The following is a 16,145-nucleotide window of genomic DNA, read 5'->3' as shown; positions in this document are numbered from 1 at the left end:
GACACTGGAAGAGTGGAGGGGCTGGGACATAGGAAGGACAGTCGAGGATCTGGCAGGAGCAGCGACTGTGGGGGCAGGAAATGGCCCCCAGGGCATCTCAGGCAGGGCGAGCTGGAGAGAAGCCCAGGCAGGGGGAATAGGCTGAGAGAGACAGACAGCTGGCCACGCAGGCCCATGGACAGAGCCCTCTCACCAGCACTGCCCTCACCCCGGGACCCACGCCACTGGGTCCGAGCGGCTTCTTCTGCCGGACGCTGATCTCCGTCCCCGCTCCTTCTCCCCTCACTCACCCATCTCGCGGTAACCCAGGACTACAGCAGAGCTAGTGTCATCTCAGGGCTAACTCCCAGGCAGGGCCAAGGCTAGCCCGCCAGAGGCCAGGTGGGTCCTCATAACTGGGTCCTCCACAGCATCGCCTCCACAGAGCCACCTTTGCAGTCGTGCCCTGGGCCATGCGGGGCTAGACTCTCTGAGCCCAGAGGGGGTGCGGTGGCTAGCACGTGCGCTGAACCACGCAGGGCCAGTATGATGCCCTTGGCTCACTGAGCAGTGCCTTACTCCTAGCGTGAGCAGGGCGAATGCAGAATCCTACCCCCAGAGAGCTCCCCTCTGGCAGGCACAGAGCTCCCTTCCCAGCCAGCCTCCCGGCTGAGAACGAATTCAAAGCCAGGCAATGCCGCGCAATGGGGGGCAGGAGGGAAGTCATGTGCACTTTGAAGAACTCCAGTGCCCGGTAAATAACTTAGCTGCCTCCTTCCGGTACCTGCTCCATTCTCTAGGCCTGGGAACAGCAACAAGCCCCAGAAGGAGAGCGCGACGGAGAGGGAGACCACAGCCCCACACAGCTAGACACAGCATCTGGCTCTGGAGAGCCGTGAGGAGAGACGGTGGGTGCAGAGTTCCACGTGCGGAGCTTGGGAAGCCCCAAGGGTTTAGAGGCCATCATTGCCCTGGCAGAATGGGGATTACAGGCCCGCTAGAACAAGCGATCTGGCTGCAGGTAGCATTGCACCTATCCCTGGGACAAACGCTCAGGAAAGGCAGTTTCTTCACTTGGCTTCTCCCTATAGCTGGATCGAAGAGATACAAGAGGTTCTGTACGTCTCCTGGACAGAGGATCCCTGGACCCCAAGGGGCTGGTGGGATGAGCCTGCCCGAGGCAGAGAAGCGACGGGTTTCGATGGGAATCTTGCGGGAAGCTTTTCAGGGTGAGGGCAGCGCATGAAGAGCAAGGAGGGAGCTGGACACACGGGGGTGGAACATTCTCACCCCCAGAGGTGCCGGAGGGAGAGGAACGGAGCACGGCAGGTGTAATTCCCATGGAGCCGTTCAGCCACAGCTTCGCCATCATGGCCCCAGGACCACAGAGAAGAGTCCATACGGGTTCAGAGCGGCTCCACCGGCTGGCCAAGCGCCAGATTCAGATCCACAGACAGAGCGAAGGCCCTGACCTGCCCATCTCCTGTTGGATCCCTTCAGGGGTTACCTGAGCGGCTGAACAAAGGAGGCTGACTTACTCCCTCCTGAAAAGCAAACAGAGCTCGGGTGGGGAATCCACTTGGGACGGCAGCGCCTCTCTCTCGTGCCCAAGGGGGACTCGCTTCTGTTACACACACGAGCGTGGCCGTGGAGAAAGGCTTCCTGGACCTTGAGAAAGTGACGGCCCCGCTCCGGGGAAGAAATGAAATTGGGAGCTGGGATCCGAGCCTAGGACACGCAGACATGGAGCTGCAGAGTCAAAAAATGCCCTGCACCACCCAGAGCCTGCTGCTGGCCCGGCCTGGCGAACAGCGAGATGAGCAGTGCTGATGAGTTCAGCCGAGGGCCCCGACAAGTGTTTTCCCAGCTGAGCCGCCAGCCGCCCTACTGCTGGGCCTTGGCTTGTGACTAAGCTCCCCCCCGTGGGTCAAGGCAGCATTGCAGCCTCACCGCCTCCACCCTTCCTTCGGCAAAGGCCGACTCTCGCCCACAGACCGTCTGCTCCCCCACATCAATGCAAGACGCCCCCGGGCAGGGAAGAGCAGCCACCCACGTGGCCCGTTTTATACCTCTCGTACGTTACAAGCTGCTACCCGCCAACTGTGCGCTTACTTGCCTAGGCAAGAGCGTGGTTCTGGTCCCCTGGCCTGTGCTCCCTGCCCCAGCCCGGACAGCAGTCACACCCCCTGCTGAGGGTATTTTTCACTGCATGCTCACTGGGGCAGGGGTCGTTTCTGCTATGTCTGGGTACAGCACCTAGCGCAGCGGGGCCTGTTGTCTGCACTACAGCAGCACCTACATGAGCTGAGATGCGACAGGGCAGGGACGGCAAGGCAGAGGCCACGGCTGAGTGCGCTTCCCAGGGGCAAACCACACCATCACCTCGAGACCCTCCAAGGAAAGTCTGTCTCTGTGGATCTTGGCTGGAGAAATAGCTGACTATCTCTGGGGTTTCAATTGCCAGATTGGCAGATATTTTCTACTTTGAGCCATATGCAGGAGAGTCACTTCAACTAAATGAAGACATTAAACATCACAACCATCTGGCCTTTACGTAGACCAGGAACCTAAAAGCAAGACAGGTAGGATAGGGTAGAAATAGCTGAGCACAGTTTAAAAAGCTACCTGGATGGCAACCCTAAGGCACTGGATGGGAAAGATAAAGGGCCCTCTGTCTGTGATGCAGAATCATTGCTAGAGGTCAGCTTCCTTCCTGGGACTCTGGAGGTGACCTGCCTGGCGGTGGCAGAGGTGATGCAGGCAGTAATGAGAAAACGCCATTTCCCCAGGCTGGTCGAGCCAGATTCTCGAGATGCAAGTACTAGCGCGAGTTCAGAGATGCCTGCCTGGAACAATGACCCAGGAGAGTTTAGCCGGTGACTCGGAGATAAACAGGGAGTGCTGCTCCGAGCTCCGGGGACTGGACAGCCCCTCGCAGTGACCGGGAGCATGGCAATGAAACGTGCGGGAGAGCAGCGCGCCTACCCACTCTGGGGCCTTCGACGATCTCCCCCTCAGCACATAGCTGGCTGTAAAGAAGCTGTTAGATATCTTCCGTACTCCCCCTTGGAGGGCAGGCAGCCTTCTCCACGTCGGAACACTAGAGCCCAGCACTTAACACAATTCAGCGGCAGCCCCCCCACCCCAAATACAGAATTTCGTTCACCATGTTCAAAGAATGCAAGACGCCTGTGGTCGCTGTCAGAATGCCGTCACCCTGGTACACCTGGTCTGTGGGGGGCGGTGCTGGGCATTTCAGACAAGGTGCCGGGTGACCTCAGAAAGGGGGAACTAGGAGGAACAATACCAGAGGCACAAATGCAGCCGACGATAAAGAGACAGGATCAGCCTGGGTGAGCAGCATGAGAGAGCCAAAGGCCCTTGAGGGAACAGTGCTGCCCTCATTGTCAGATACGGCAGAATGAGCACGAAATGAGCACGAAGCTCCCTGTAGCGTTAGCCCATTAGTCACAGCAAGAGAAGGGAAGAGGAGCTCTTCCTCTAAGGCAGGAGTGGGCAAACCACAGCCCGAGTGCCACATCCAGCCCTCTAGACGTTTTAATCCGACCCTCCAGCTCCCACCGGGAAGCAGGGTCTGAGGCTTGCCCTGCTCTGGTGCTCCAGATGGGGAGTGGGGTCAGGGTCTTGCCCTACTCTGCACGGCTCCTGGAAGCAGCGGCTCATGCCTCTTCCGGCTCTTACACATAGGGGCAGCCGGGGGGCTCCGCATGCTGCCCCCACCCCAAGCGCTGCTCCCACAGCTCCCATTGGCTGGGAACCACAGTGAACGGGAGCTGCAGGGGCGGCGCCTGCAGACAAGGCAGTGCACAGAGCCACCTGGCCTCGCCTCCACATAGGAGCTGGAGGGGGAACATGCCGCTATTTCTGGGAGCTGCTTGAGGTAAGCACCACCCAGAGCCTGCCCCCCGATTCCCTCCCATGCCCCAACCCCTTGCCCCAGCCCTGATCCCCCTCCCACACTCCAAACCCCTCCATCCCAGTCTGGAGCACTCTCCTGCACCCCCAACCCCTCATCCCCAGCCCGACCCCAGAGCCTGCACACCCAGTGGGAGCCTTCCCACCCTCCAACCCCCAATTTCATGAGCATTCATGGCCCGCCATACAATTTCCATACCCAGATGTGGCCCTAAGGCCAAAAGGTTTGCCCGCCCCTGCTCTAAGGCTCTAAATCAAACCTAAATGCTTCACATGCGATTCTCAACCTAACCAGTCGGACTTTCTGCCCCTTCACAGCAGCAGGTCTTGTGGCCACTCCCATGCCCAGTGAGTCGGAGGCGAAGGCCGAGGGAGAGGGAAGTTTCTCAGGGTAGTCCAGACGTTCACAGCATTCCACAGCTGCTTCATCATCTACTCTTGGCAAAAGGGGTTACAGGGTGATGGGCTGTCAGATCAACACTTGACATCTCCGTTTCAAGAAGCAAATGTGAACAATAAAGAATGCCAGAGCAAAACTCCTCACGCTCCGTTACTCCTGCCTGTGTCGGAAGTAGCTCATTCCCACGCTGCAGGGGCTCTACCGGCTGAGAGTGACGCTCTCGTAGGAGCAGAACATGGCTTTGCCTGGGTTAGGCTACGGTAAGGCGTTTGACTTACACAATGGCAGTGTGGAAACTCAACTGTACCAGCAGGAAGTCATCATTCAAAGGGGAGTGACTCGAGAGCTTAACTAGCTAGTAGAGGCTCCCACGCTGGCCGCCCTTTTCTACCCGCCTGCGACGGTCAAGATGCACCAATGATGGAGAACCGGCTCCAGGGTCTAGAGCACATCAAAAGCAGGGAGCTTCGGTGTGAATGGGTCCATGCCCGGGTGAGGCCTGGGCGACTAGCAGAAATCCACACACGAACGCACACACTTCCCTTTTCAACGCGCACCGAAAGGATGCACGTGTCTTTGTCTTTAGACATTAATTTTCATTTTCCTCTCGCCCCCTTTGCAGGGATCTTGAAGAGTTCTGGTGAAAGTATTCCTAACGCAGACTGGACACGTTCGCATCCTTGCCTTGCATAACACGGCAGACGCTGCTCACGAGCTGGCGCCAAAGCCTTCTGAGCAAAGAGTAAGAGGGACGCACTGTGGAGTGATGATACATGCAAGGGTGCCAGCAAAAATAAGAAATGATAATAATAATGAAAAAAGGCAGCATGCCAGTAATCAACAGGAACATTTCCACTGACTGAAGAGGGGCGCGTGGGGAGCCCAGGCTCTCAGCTCCACGTGCAGCTCCCCACCAGGAGTGCAGCTGCCTCTGGGCTCTCAGCTGCCCGCTGGGAACACAGCTACCCCCTGTCCCCAACCTGGCTATCGGCTACCCCCTGGGAACATAGCTACCGCCCCCCACAACCTGGCTATCGGCTACCCCCTGGGAACATAGCTACCGCCCCCCTCAACCTGGCTATCGGCTATCCCCTGGGAACATAGCTACCCCCCCCACCCAACCTGGCTATCGGCTACCCGCTGGGAACATAGCTACCCCCCCACAACCTGGCTATCGGCTACCCCCTGGGAACATAGCTACCCCCCCCACCCAACCTGGCTATCGGCTATCCCCTGGGAACATAGCTACCCCCCCCACCCAACCTGGCTATCGGCTACCCGCTGGGAACATAGCTACCCCCCCCCAACCTGGCTATCGGCTACCCGCTGGGAACATAGCTACCCCCCCACAACCTGGCTATCGGCTACCCCCTGGGAACATAGCTACCGCCCCCCACAACCTGGCTATCGGCTACCCCCTGGGAACATAGCTACCCCCCCACAACCTGGCTATCGGCTATCCCCTGGGAACATAGCTACCCCCCCCAACCTGGCTATCGGCTACCCCCTGGGAACATAGCTACCGCCCCCCACAACCTGGCTATCGGCTACCCCCTGGGAACATAGCTACCGCCCCCCTCAACCTGGCTATCGGCTATCCCCTGGGAACATAGCTACCCCCCCCCCCCCCAACCTGGCTATCGGCTACCCGCTGGGAACATAGCTACCCCCCCACAACCTGGCTATCGGCTACCCCCTGGGAACATAGCTACCGCCCCCCTCAACCTGGCTATCGGCTACCCCCTGGGAACATAGCTACCGCCCCCCTCAACCTGGCTATCGGCTACCCCCTGGGAACATAGCTACCCCCCCCAACCTGGCTATTGGCTACCCGCTGGGAACATAGCTACCCCCCCACAACCTGGCTATCGGCTACCCGCTGGGAACATAGCCGTTGCTAACCCCCTCCCCCCCGCCGCCCCCCCCCCACACACACCCCAACCCTGCTATCGGCTCCTCACCAGGAGCCCGGCACGGCAGCCACCCACCTAGGTTCCCAGTGGAGAGCTCCACACCCAGAGTCCAGCTGGCTACCAGGCTCCAAGCGGGGAGCCAGGAGCCTCCATGCAGCAGGCGGGCTGGAAGCGGGGAGCCCCAGGGGCAGCTGGGAGCCCCCCACCTGCCCTGGGGTGACAGGAACGACAGCCAACAGCCCACGTGAGTAACCCACAGTGCGTGCACAGACACTGCATGGCCCTAAGTAACATCACAGCTGGCAGGACCCCAACGCTGGCCAAATGGTCAATTAGGTCAAGGCAGTGGTGCAAATGAAGTCCCCTGGGTTTTGGGGGGTGGGTTTGTGGGGAGCAGGGGGAGGGAAGCGGTGTCTTCACGTGGCTGAGGGAGATTCCAGGCAGAAAATAATCAGCAAGGATTTTTAAAAAGCCAAGAGCACTAAAAACCAAACGTCAGCTGTTCCTTCCCAAAACTGGGAGCTGGGAAAAATTCATCCTAATTATTCCTCAGGACTGGTCTCCATCACACTGGTCCCAGCACCACCCCGGCCACAGCCTGCTGCTTCCAATGCGCGCGCGTGTGTCTTCGAAACACACACACCTCCCCCTTTAATAGCGGGAGGTCAGGGCCGTGCTATCCCTTCCAGAGAGAGGAGTATGTATGTGGCATTGAGGGGCAGGGGCCCCCAAGTCTTCCATGTTCTCCTACACTGCTGTTGCAACTGGCGTGAAACCATGGAACAGAAGCCAGGAAACAGTGCTGGAAGGCGGGGAGCATGGGCCTAGCGATGGAGGGGCGACATCCCCCTGCCAACTTCGAGTCAGCAATGCCGCTCTTCCCCCTGCTCCCCACCTAACAAAAGCCAGCGCAGCTGCTGTCCCCTGGGAAGGGGAGAAAGGGAAGAAGCCATTGATGCTGAGCAGCTGCTAAACAAAAGCACCCCCAAACCAAAGATACGGGCAGTGCACCTCTGCAGCTGGCCACCCGGGGGAGGACGTATGGGGAAAATTATGATCCTAGTGCCCAGGAACCCCAGGCAAAGACCAAAGACCCCACTGTGCCAGGTGCTGTACAAAGATGGTCCCTGCCCAGATAGCTGACAACCTGTTTCTGCCCCCCCACCGCCTGCACTCCAGAGCAGCAGGGGTCTAAAACTTCCTGCTGCAGACAGGGAAGGGAGAGTCTGGTCGCTGGGCCCCAGCCCAGCAGTGGAGACTGGCTGCTGGGGAATCATAGAATCATAGAATATCAGGGTTGGAAGGGACCTCAGGAGGTCATCAAAGCAGGACCAATCCCCAACTAAATCATCCCAGCCAGGGCTTTGTCAAGCCTGACCTTAAAAACTTCTAAGGAAGGAGATTCTACCACCTCCCTAGGTAATGCATTCCAGTGTTTTACCACCCTCCTCGTGAAAAAGTTTTTCCTAATATCCAACTTAAACCTCCCCCACTGCAACTTGAGACCATTACTCCTTGTCCTGTCCTCTTCTACCACTGAGAACAGTATAGAACCATCCTCTCTGGAACCACCTCTCAGGTAGTTGAAAGCAACTATCAAATCCCCCCTCATTCTTCAATTCTGCAGACTAAACAACCCCAGTTCCCTCAGCCTCTCCTCATAAGTCATGTGTTCCAGACCCCTAATCATTTTTGTTGCCCTTTGCTGGACTCTTTCCAATTTATCCACATCCTTCTTGTAGTGTGGGGCCCAAAACTGGACACAGTACTCCAGATGAGGCCTCACCAATGTCGAATAGAGGGGGACGATCACGTCCCTCGATCTGCTCGCTATGCCCCTACTTATACATCCCAAAATGCCATTGGCCTTCTTGGCAACAAGGGCACACTGCTGACTCATATCCAGCTTCTCGTCCACTGTCACCCCTAGGTCCTTTTCCGCAGAACTGCTGCCTAGCCATTCGGTCCCTAGTCTGTAGCTGTGCATTGGGTTCTTCCGTCCTAAGTGCAGGACGCTGCACTTATCCTTATTGAACCTCATCAGATTTCTTTTGGCCCAATCCTCCAATTTGTCTAGGTCCCTCTGTATTCTGTCCCTACCCTCCAGCGTATCTACCACTCCTCCCAGTTTAGTATCATCCGCAAATTTGCTGAGAGTGCAATCCACACCATCCTCCAAATCATTTATGAAGATATTGAACAAAACCAGCCTGAGGACCAACCCTTGGGGCACTCCACTTGACACCGGCTGCCAACTAGACATCGAGCCATTGATCACTACCCGTTGAGCCCGACAATCTAGCCAGCTTTCTACCCACCTTATAGTGCATTCATCCAGCCCATACTTCCTTAACTTGCTGACAAGAATACTGTGGGAGACCGTGTCAAAAGCTTTGCTAAAGTCAAGAAACAATACATCCAAGGCTTTACTGGTTCTGTGGATGAAGGGAATCTCATCATAGAAGGCGATTAGATTAGTCAGGCATGACCTTCCCTTGGTGAATCCATGCTGACTGTTCCTGACCACTTTCCTCTCATGTAAGTGCTTCAGGATTGATTCTTTGAGGACCTGCTCCATGATTTTTCCGGGGACTGAGGTGAGGCTGACTGGCCTGTAGTTCCCAGGATCCTCCTTCTTTCCTTTTTTAAAGATTGGCACTACATTAGCCTTTTTCCAGTCATCCGGGACTTCCCCCGTTCGCCACGAGTTTTCAAAGATAATGGCCAATGGCTCTGCAATCACAGCCACCAATTCCTTTAGCACTCCTTTAACCACCTCTTTCTCCACAGAGGGCTGGCCATCTATTCCCCATGTTGTGATGCCCAGCGCAGCTGTCTGGGAGCTGACCTTGTTCATGAAGAGAGAGGCAAAAAAAGCATTGAGTACATTAGCTTTTTCCACATCCTCTGTCACAAGGTTGCCTCCCTCATTCAGTAAGGGGCCCACACTTTCCTTGGCTTTCTTCTTGTTGCCAACATACCTGAAGAAACCCTTCTTGTTACTCTTGACATCTCTTGCTAGCTGCAGCTCCAGGTGCGATTTGGCCCTCCTGATTTCATTCCTACATGCCCGAGCAATATTTTTATACTCTTCCCTGGTCATATGTCCAACCTTCCACTTCTTGTAAGCTTCTTTTTTATGCTTAAGATCCGCTAGGATTTCACCATTAAGCCAAGCTGGTCGCCTGCCATATTTACTATTCTTTCGACTCATCGGGATGGTTTGTCCCTGTAACTTCAACAGGGATTCCTTGAAATACAGCCAGCTCTCCTGGACTCCTTTCCCCTTCATGTTAGTGCCCCAGGGGATCCTACCCATCCGTTCCCTGAGGGAGTCGAAGTCTGCTTTCCTTTAGTCCAGGGTCCATATCCTGCTGCTTACCTTTCTTCCCTGTGTCAGGATCCTGAACTCAACCAACTCATGGTCACTGCCTCCCAGATTCCCATCCACTTTTGCTTCCCCTACTAATTCTTCCCGGTTTGTGAGCAGCAGGTCAAGAAAAGCTCCCCCCCTAGTTGGCTCCTCTAGCACTTGCACCAGGAAATTGTCCCCTACGCTTTCCAAAAACTTCCTGGATTGTCTATGCACCGCTGTATTGCTCTCCCAGCAGATATCAGGAAAATTAAAGTCACCCATGAGAACCAGGGCGTGCGATCTAGTAGCTTTTGCGAGTTGCCGGAAGAAAGCCTCATCCACCTCATCCCCCTGGTCCGGTGGTCTATAGCAGACTCCCACCACGACATCACTCTTGTTGCACACACTTCTAAACTTAATCCAGAGACACTCAGGTTTTTCTGCAGTTTCGTACCGGAGCTCTGAGCAGTCATACTGCTCCCTTACATACAGTGCTACTCCCCCACCTTTTCTGCCCTGCCTGTCCTTCCTGAACAGTTTATAACCATCCAGGACAGGACTCCAGTCATGTGAGTTATCCCACCAAGTCTCTGTTATTCCAATCACGTCATAATTCCTTGACATCACCAGGACCTCCAGTTCTCCCTGCTTGTTTCCAAGGCTTTGTGCATTCGTATATAAGCACTTGAGATAACCTGCTGATTGCCCCTCATTCTCAGTATGAGGCAGGAGCCCTTCCCTCACAGATGTTCCTGCCTGTGCTTCCTCCTGGTATCCCGTTTTCCCACTTACCTCAGGGCTTTGGTCTCCTTCCCCCGGTGAACCTAGTTTAAAGCTCTCCTCACTAGGTTCGCCAGCCTGCTCACAAAGATGCTCTTCCCTCTCTTTGTAAGATGGAGCCCGTCTCTGCCCAGCACTCCTCCTTCATGGAACACCATCCCATGGTCAAAGAATCCAAAGCCTTCTCTCCAACACCACCTGCGTAGCCATTCGTTGACTTCCACGATTCGATGGTCCCTACCCAGGCCTTTTCCTTCCACGGGGAGGATGGACGAGAACACCACTTGCGCCTCAAACTCCTTTATCCTTCTTCCCAGAGCCATGTAGTCCGCAGCGATCCGCTCAAGGTCATTCTTGGCAGTATCATTGGGAAGGGGCGGGGGAGACCAGATGGACAGGAGGAATCAAAGCGGGGGGCAGATCAAGGGAATGTGGGGAGCCAGAGGGCAGGACTCAGAACACCGGGAGAGGAAGAGGTGACCCGGGACATCTGGGAGATGGGTTAGCTAGACCACTGGTGGGAAGCAGAGACTCCGGCAGCCAGTCTCATTCTACGCAGAGAAATAGGAAGGGAAACCCCAGAGCCCTTTGTCCCTCCCAGTCAGCCCCCCAGGGCAGCAGCTGTTGGGTTCTCCGCCTCTGACCAGTCTGGAAGCAATAAGAGCCGTTCCCTAGCCCCAACGAGCCAGGAGCTGCAGAGATGGGGCCTCCCCACTCCCTGGCTCTACGCTGCCACCAAAGAAGCCACACAAGCAGCAGCCAGTCTCGGGGCCTGGGCGTGAGCCCCCCCCCACACACACAAACTCACTCTCCTGCCAGCTGGCACTTCTACCCCAGAGGGAGAAGGCCTAGCAGGGTGGCCGTTCCCCCTCAGCAGGGGCGCAGGCTCCGCAACCACCCCCCCCCCCGGTGGCACCGCAGCGAGCCTATAGGCCCGGCTCCGAGATGCTGCCGTGGTGGGTTTTGGCAGTGTGGACGGAGCCTGGCCACACAGAGCACACCGGAGCCACAGTGGCTGGAGCCCAAATCCACCTCTTCCCCAGCAGTGGGGCCAGTCCGGACCCTTGCTGGTGGCGAGGCCCCTTTCAGCTCCGGAAGCACCCCAAGCAGCCCGTGGGGCTTTGCCTGGCTCCCGCCTTCACTTCCGCACGGTGGCCCCGCCGCAGATGCTAGGACGTCGCTGGCAGTCAGACAAGAGCCCCCCGTGTGGCGCTCCCCGCAGGACGTGGCGATTCACACAGCTCCGGGCTGGGGCAGGCACCCCTGGCCACGTCAGGCTTACAGAGCGCGGCACACTCCTGCAGCGAGGGCATCAGGAAACAACCACTTCAGATGCGGTGTAGCCGCTTTCAAATGGAGCAAAGTCCAGCCTCTCCTGCGCTCTTCCTGGACCCGCAGCAGGGTACCGGCGGAGTCTGTGAACCCAACCTTCTCAGGGCTGGCAAAGCGGGTGGGAGAGAAACACTTCTGTGCTTTGCTACTATAAACTTAAAACAACAGCGTGTGTAGGAGAATTCCTGTTCACCTCCACCCACAGATCCAAGGCCATGGGAGAAATCAGGCTGAACTCCCCGCGGGGGATGCTCTCCCCTGCACACAGTGATCCCTGGGGACAAAGCACATACCTCTCATACTGGCTGACCCTTCTCTTCTCCCTCTGGGGTGGTCAGCTGCTGTAGGCAAGACCCAGCTAGAGTTCACTGAATTCATACAAAAAATGTGAACGGATTTCCATAGCAAGCCAACGCCCGTGGGTTCCAGAGCAACAGGAGAGGAAGGGGCCCAGGGAGGGAAGAAAAAGCACCTCCTTTCTGCCCCACTGGTCTCCAGTCACAGCCTTCGGCCCCAAAAGCCTCAGTCGAAAGGAAGAGGCTGAACAGAAGGTGGGGGGGTCAGCACACCGCGGTCTGGAAGAAAGCAGCCTTTAGAATCTCAGGAGAGGGTTAAATATTGCCAGGCACTGCACATCTGCATCATCAGCGCTCCATGGAGACCAGCAGCACGGGTCTATTTATAAACCAGGCCTAGCTGCCAGCGTACAGCTGTGGTCTGCAGTGGGAGACTCAGACTGCCAGCCTGTGACAGTCTATGGCTTACGCAAATGACAAAGGTAGGTTATGTACCTCTCCCCCCAGCCCTCCTGACACACAGACAGAGGCAAGTCGGTCATGGAACAAAGCACCTAACACCTGCACAGGAGGCTGCCTTCGTGGGCTAACGTGTCCCGATCCAACCTTGCTGCTCCCTCACGCCACAGTACCAACACCATCGATCCGTGCACTCGGGCTGCTCCACGTCACCACCAATCACTACCCTGCCTGCGATACTGGCAGGTTTTGTTTTTAGCCCGTTTGATGCAAGAGGACTCAGGCTGGCTGTAATGGTGAAGGAAAGCAAAGGCACTGCATGCTATTTGTTACCACTATTAATTTTCAGGAAGAAAATAAACTTGGACAAGAAAATGCTTATGAGAATCACAGGTTTCAGAGTAACAGCCGTGTTAGTCTGTATTCGCAAAAAGAAAAGGAGGACTTGTGGCACCTTAGAGACTAACCCATTTATTTGAGCATGAGCTTTCGTGAGCTACAGCTCGCTTCATCGGATGCATACTGTGGAAACTGCAGAAGACATTATATACACAGAGACCATGAAACAATACCTCCTCCCACCCCACTCACCTGCTGGTAATAGCTTATCTAAAGTGATCACTCTCCTTACAATGTGTATGATAATCAAGGTGGGCCATTTCCAGCACAAATCCAGGTTTTCTCACCCCCCCCCCCCCCACACACACACACAAACTCACTCTCCTGCCTGCTGGCACTTCTACCCCAGAGGGAGAAGTGCCAGCAGGAGAGTGAGTTTGTGTGGGGTGGGGAGGGGGTGAGAAAATCAAGGTGGGCCATTTCCAGCACAAATCCAGGTTTTCTCACCCCCTCCCCACCCCACACAAACTCACTCTCCTGCTGGCACTTCTCCCTCTGGGGTAGAAGTGCCAGCAGGCAGGAGAGTGAGTTTGTGTGTGTGTGGGGGGGGGGGGGGTGAGAAAACCTGGATTTGTGCTGGAAATGGCCCACCTTGATTATCATACACATTGTAAGGAGAGTGATCACTTTAGATACGCTATTACCAGCAGGTGAGTGGGGTGGGAGGAGGTATTGTTTCATGGTCTCTGTGTATATAATGTCTTCTGCAGTTTCCACAGTATGCATCCGATGAAGCGAGCTGTAGCTCACGAAAGCTCATGCTCAAATAAATTGGTTAGTCTCTAAGGTGCCACAAGTCCTCCTTTTCTTTTTATGAGAATCACAGTGTACATTGAGCCATAGTTCCAGCCCAGGACTGAGATTAGCTTCGCACCCACTTTCCGCTTCCGAACGTGAGAGTGGAGTCGGCTTGGCCGCCACTCAGCATCCTGTAGAGACGGAACAGATGAGGGTCCATAGTGCTCCCTCCCAGTCCTCACTCTTCTTCCTCCCTCCCGCTTTCTTCTCACTGTTTGTTTTATGACGGACCCAAAGAAGGGCAGGGAAGGCTCAATGAAGAGCAAGGCAAAAGCTTAACTGCCACCTCCAACCCTCACTTGGAACCCAGTTTTAAAACCCTCTCCTCGGACCCAAGGTCATGCATGCATCAGAATTCAGCAGCTGATTTCATTCTCCTTGTATTAATTGTTCACAGGCACCGCAAGGCTAGATGCTGAACACACACATCCAAACACAGCTAAGGTAAGTGAGGTTACTCGCAGGAGTCTTTCTACAATCTAAGATGGCTACTGTTTGAATCCGCACTAACTACTCAGCTCAGAACACGTTTATATTCTGTGATTGCACACCTGCTCTTCCTTCAGGCCACCACCAGATTTCACCGGGGCTCAGAGGTGCAAAGGAATAACAGCACTGACTTCTTCATGTTTACTTCTGATGGTCACCTGATTCAACATGCACATAGCTATATGCCTAGCTATGAGCATGATACAAGATCCCAGTGGGTACAGAACCTCAGTCCTGAGATCCCAACAAGGCAACTGAAATCCAGCCAACCCTGCAGCAGGTACAAGCAGCCCCCTCTCTTACAGAAGAGAGGTGCTCAGTCTGGCAGTTATCGCTCCCTACAGAGCACCCCTTACCTGTCTGGGCTGAGACAATGCTTCGGGAGTCCAAATCCAACTTCTTCACCAGAGTTTTGGGATCAATCTTCATCCCAGCAAAGACATCAGAGGACAAAAAAGCCCAGTCCTGAGCCAAAGACAAAGTTAAACACGCACTTTAATATTGAGAGGAATAAAATAATTGCAAAGTTCAGGCCTACTCTCCAACAGCCACCACGTAGTAGCCCATTGGTTCATGGTATGTAAAATGTGTGCCATGCCTCAGAGGACACAGCCAAACTACTGGTTTCCAGCTCATTGGTTTTTACTACAAATATGTATGAGTGTCTGTGATGGGCATTCCTGGGGTGCAACGTGGAACTGGGGTACCACTGAGCCCTCTGTCTCACCAACCTGCACTCCCTTTCACACTGTGATAACGTGACAAGCTGCAAACCCCTCAAGGTCCTGCACTCACATAAGCATTCACAGGGAGGGACACACCCCACTTTCGCCAGCCACTCTTGAACCAAACAGAGAGAGGCTCCAGTTAATTCCCCCCAGCTCCCCAGCCTAGAACCCCAGAACTGTACCATCCTGCCCCGGTCAAAAACCTGACCAGTGTAAGTTTATTACCCAGTCTGCCCCTCCCTCAATGCGGAGAGGACATGAACAGATTTTTATTAACTGAGCTAAGATTTTTTTCATGCACTTCACTCAAACTACACTGTTTTTAGGTAAAATATAAAACAGATTTTAAGTGATTATAAGTAATAACAAAGAGATCAAAGCAGGTTACCTAAGACATAAAACAAAATCGCAATCTAAGTTCTATACACTAGACAGGATTTGAATCAAGCAATGTCTCACCCCGGTGGTACAAACAGTTCACCAATCTTCCATACACAGGCTAGGATTCCTCCCTTCCCGCCTGGGACCACCTCCCCAGCCCAGTCTTTGTTCCAGGTGTTAAGTTCTGGGGGGAGTGAGGACAAGTGATTATATCACTTCCTCCTTTAACAGCTTCTCCCATGTGGCAGAAACTTCAGTGTCCCAAACAAAGCCCCCAGCACAGTTCATGGAAAACCACAGGCACAAGATGGAGTCCAGTGTCCCGTGATCTGGTCACATGCCCTTGCGTGCTTCGATGAGTCATAGCATCCATTGTCCAGAGGGTGGGCACAAGCTTCTTCTGAGGCCTATTGTGTTACTTAATGGGCCATCAGCTTAAATATCATAGAGCATCAGGGTTGGAAGGGACCTCAGGAGGTCATCTAGTCCAACCCCCTGCTCAAAGTAGGACCCACCCCAACTAAATCATCCCAGCCAGGGCTTTGTCAAGCCTGACCTTAAAAACCTCTAAGGAAGGAGATTCCACCACCTCCCTAGGTAACCCATTCCAGTGCTTCATCACCCTCCTAGTGAAAAAGTTTTTCCTAATATCCAACCTAAACCTCCCCCACTGCAACATGAGACCATTACATGGAGCTATTGATCACTACCTGTTGAGCCCGATGATCTAGCCAGCTTTCTATGCACCTTATAGTTCATTCCCAATGTGCTGACTAAACTGGATGTAAACTACCTTGTGGGTGTCACTCCAGGAGCAAACACATTTTAAATACTGGTACATAGTCAATATTCACAACTTCAGATACAACAGCATATACAATCCAACAGGATATCAATGTT

At 54.7% G+C, this 16,145-nt stretch overlaps 1 protein-coding gene across 1 annotated transcript in view; it reads right to left on the bottom strand.

Annotated features, from left to right (window-relative positions):
* SLX9 (SLX9 ribosome biogenesis factor) overlaps positions 1 to 16,145 on the bottom strand; it is a 112,835-nt gene that overhangs the window by 85,597 nt on the left and 11,093 nt on the right. Inside the window, exon 2 of the mRNA XM_073306966.2 lies at positions 14,493 to 14,601. Within this exon, the coding sequence (XP_073163067.2) occupies positions 14,493 to 14,601 (109 nt within the window). The remainder of the gene's footprint in view (positions 1 to 14,492; positions 14,602 to 16,145) is intronic.

This window comes from Lepidochelys kempii, chromosome 11, assembly GCF_965140285.1.
Source record: "Lepidochelys kempii isolate rLepKem1 chromosome 11, rLepKem1.hap1, whole genome shotgun sequence".
Classification (NCBI taxonomy): domain Eukaryota; kingdom Metazoa; phylum Chordata; order Testudines; family Cheloniidae; genus Lepidochelys; species Lepidochelys kempii.
Note: the sequence above shows the minus strand (reverse complement) of the source record. Positions and strands in the feature narration are given on the sequence as shown.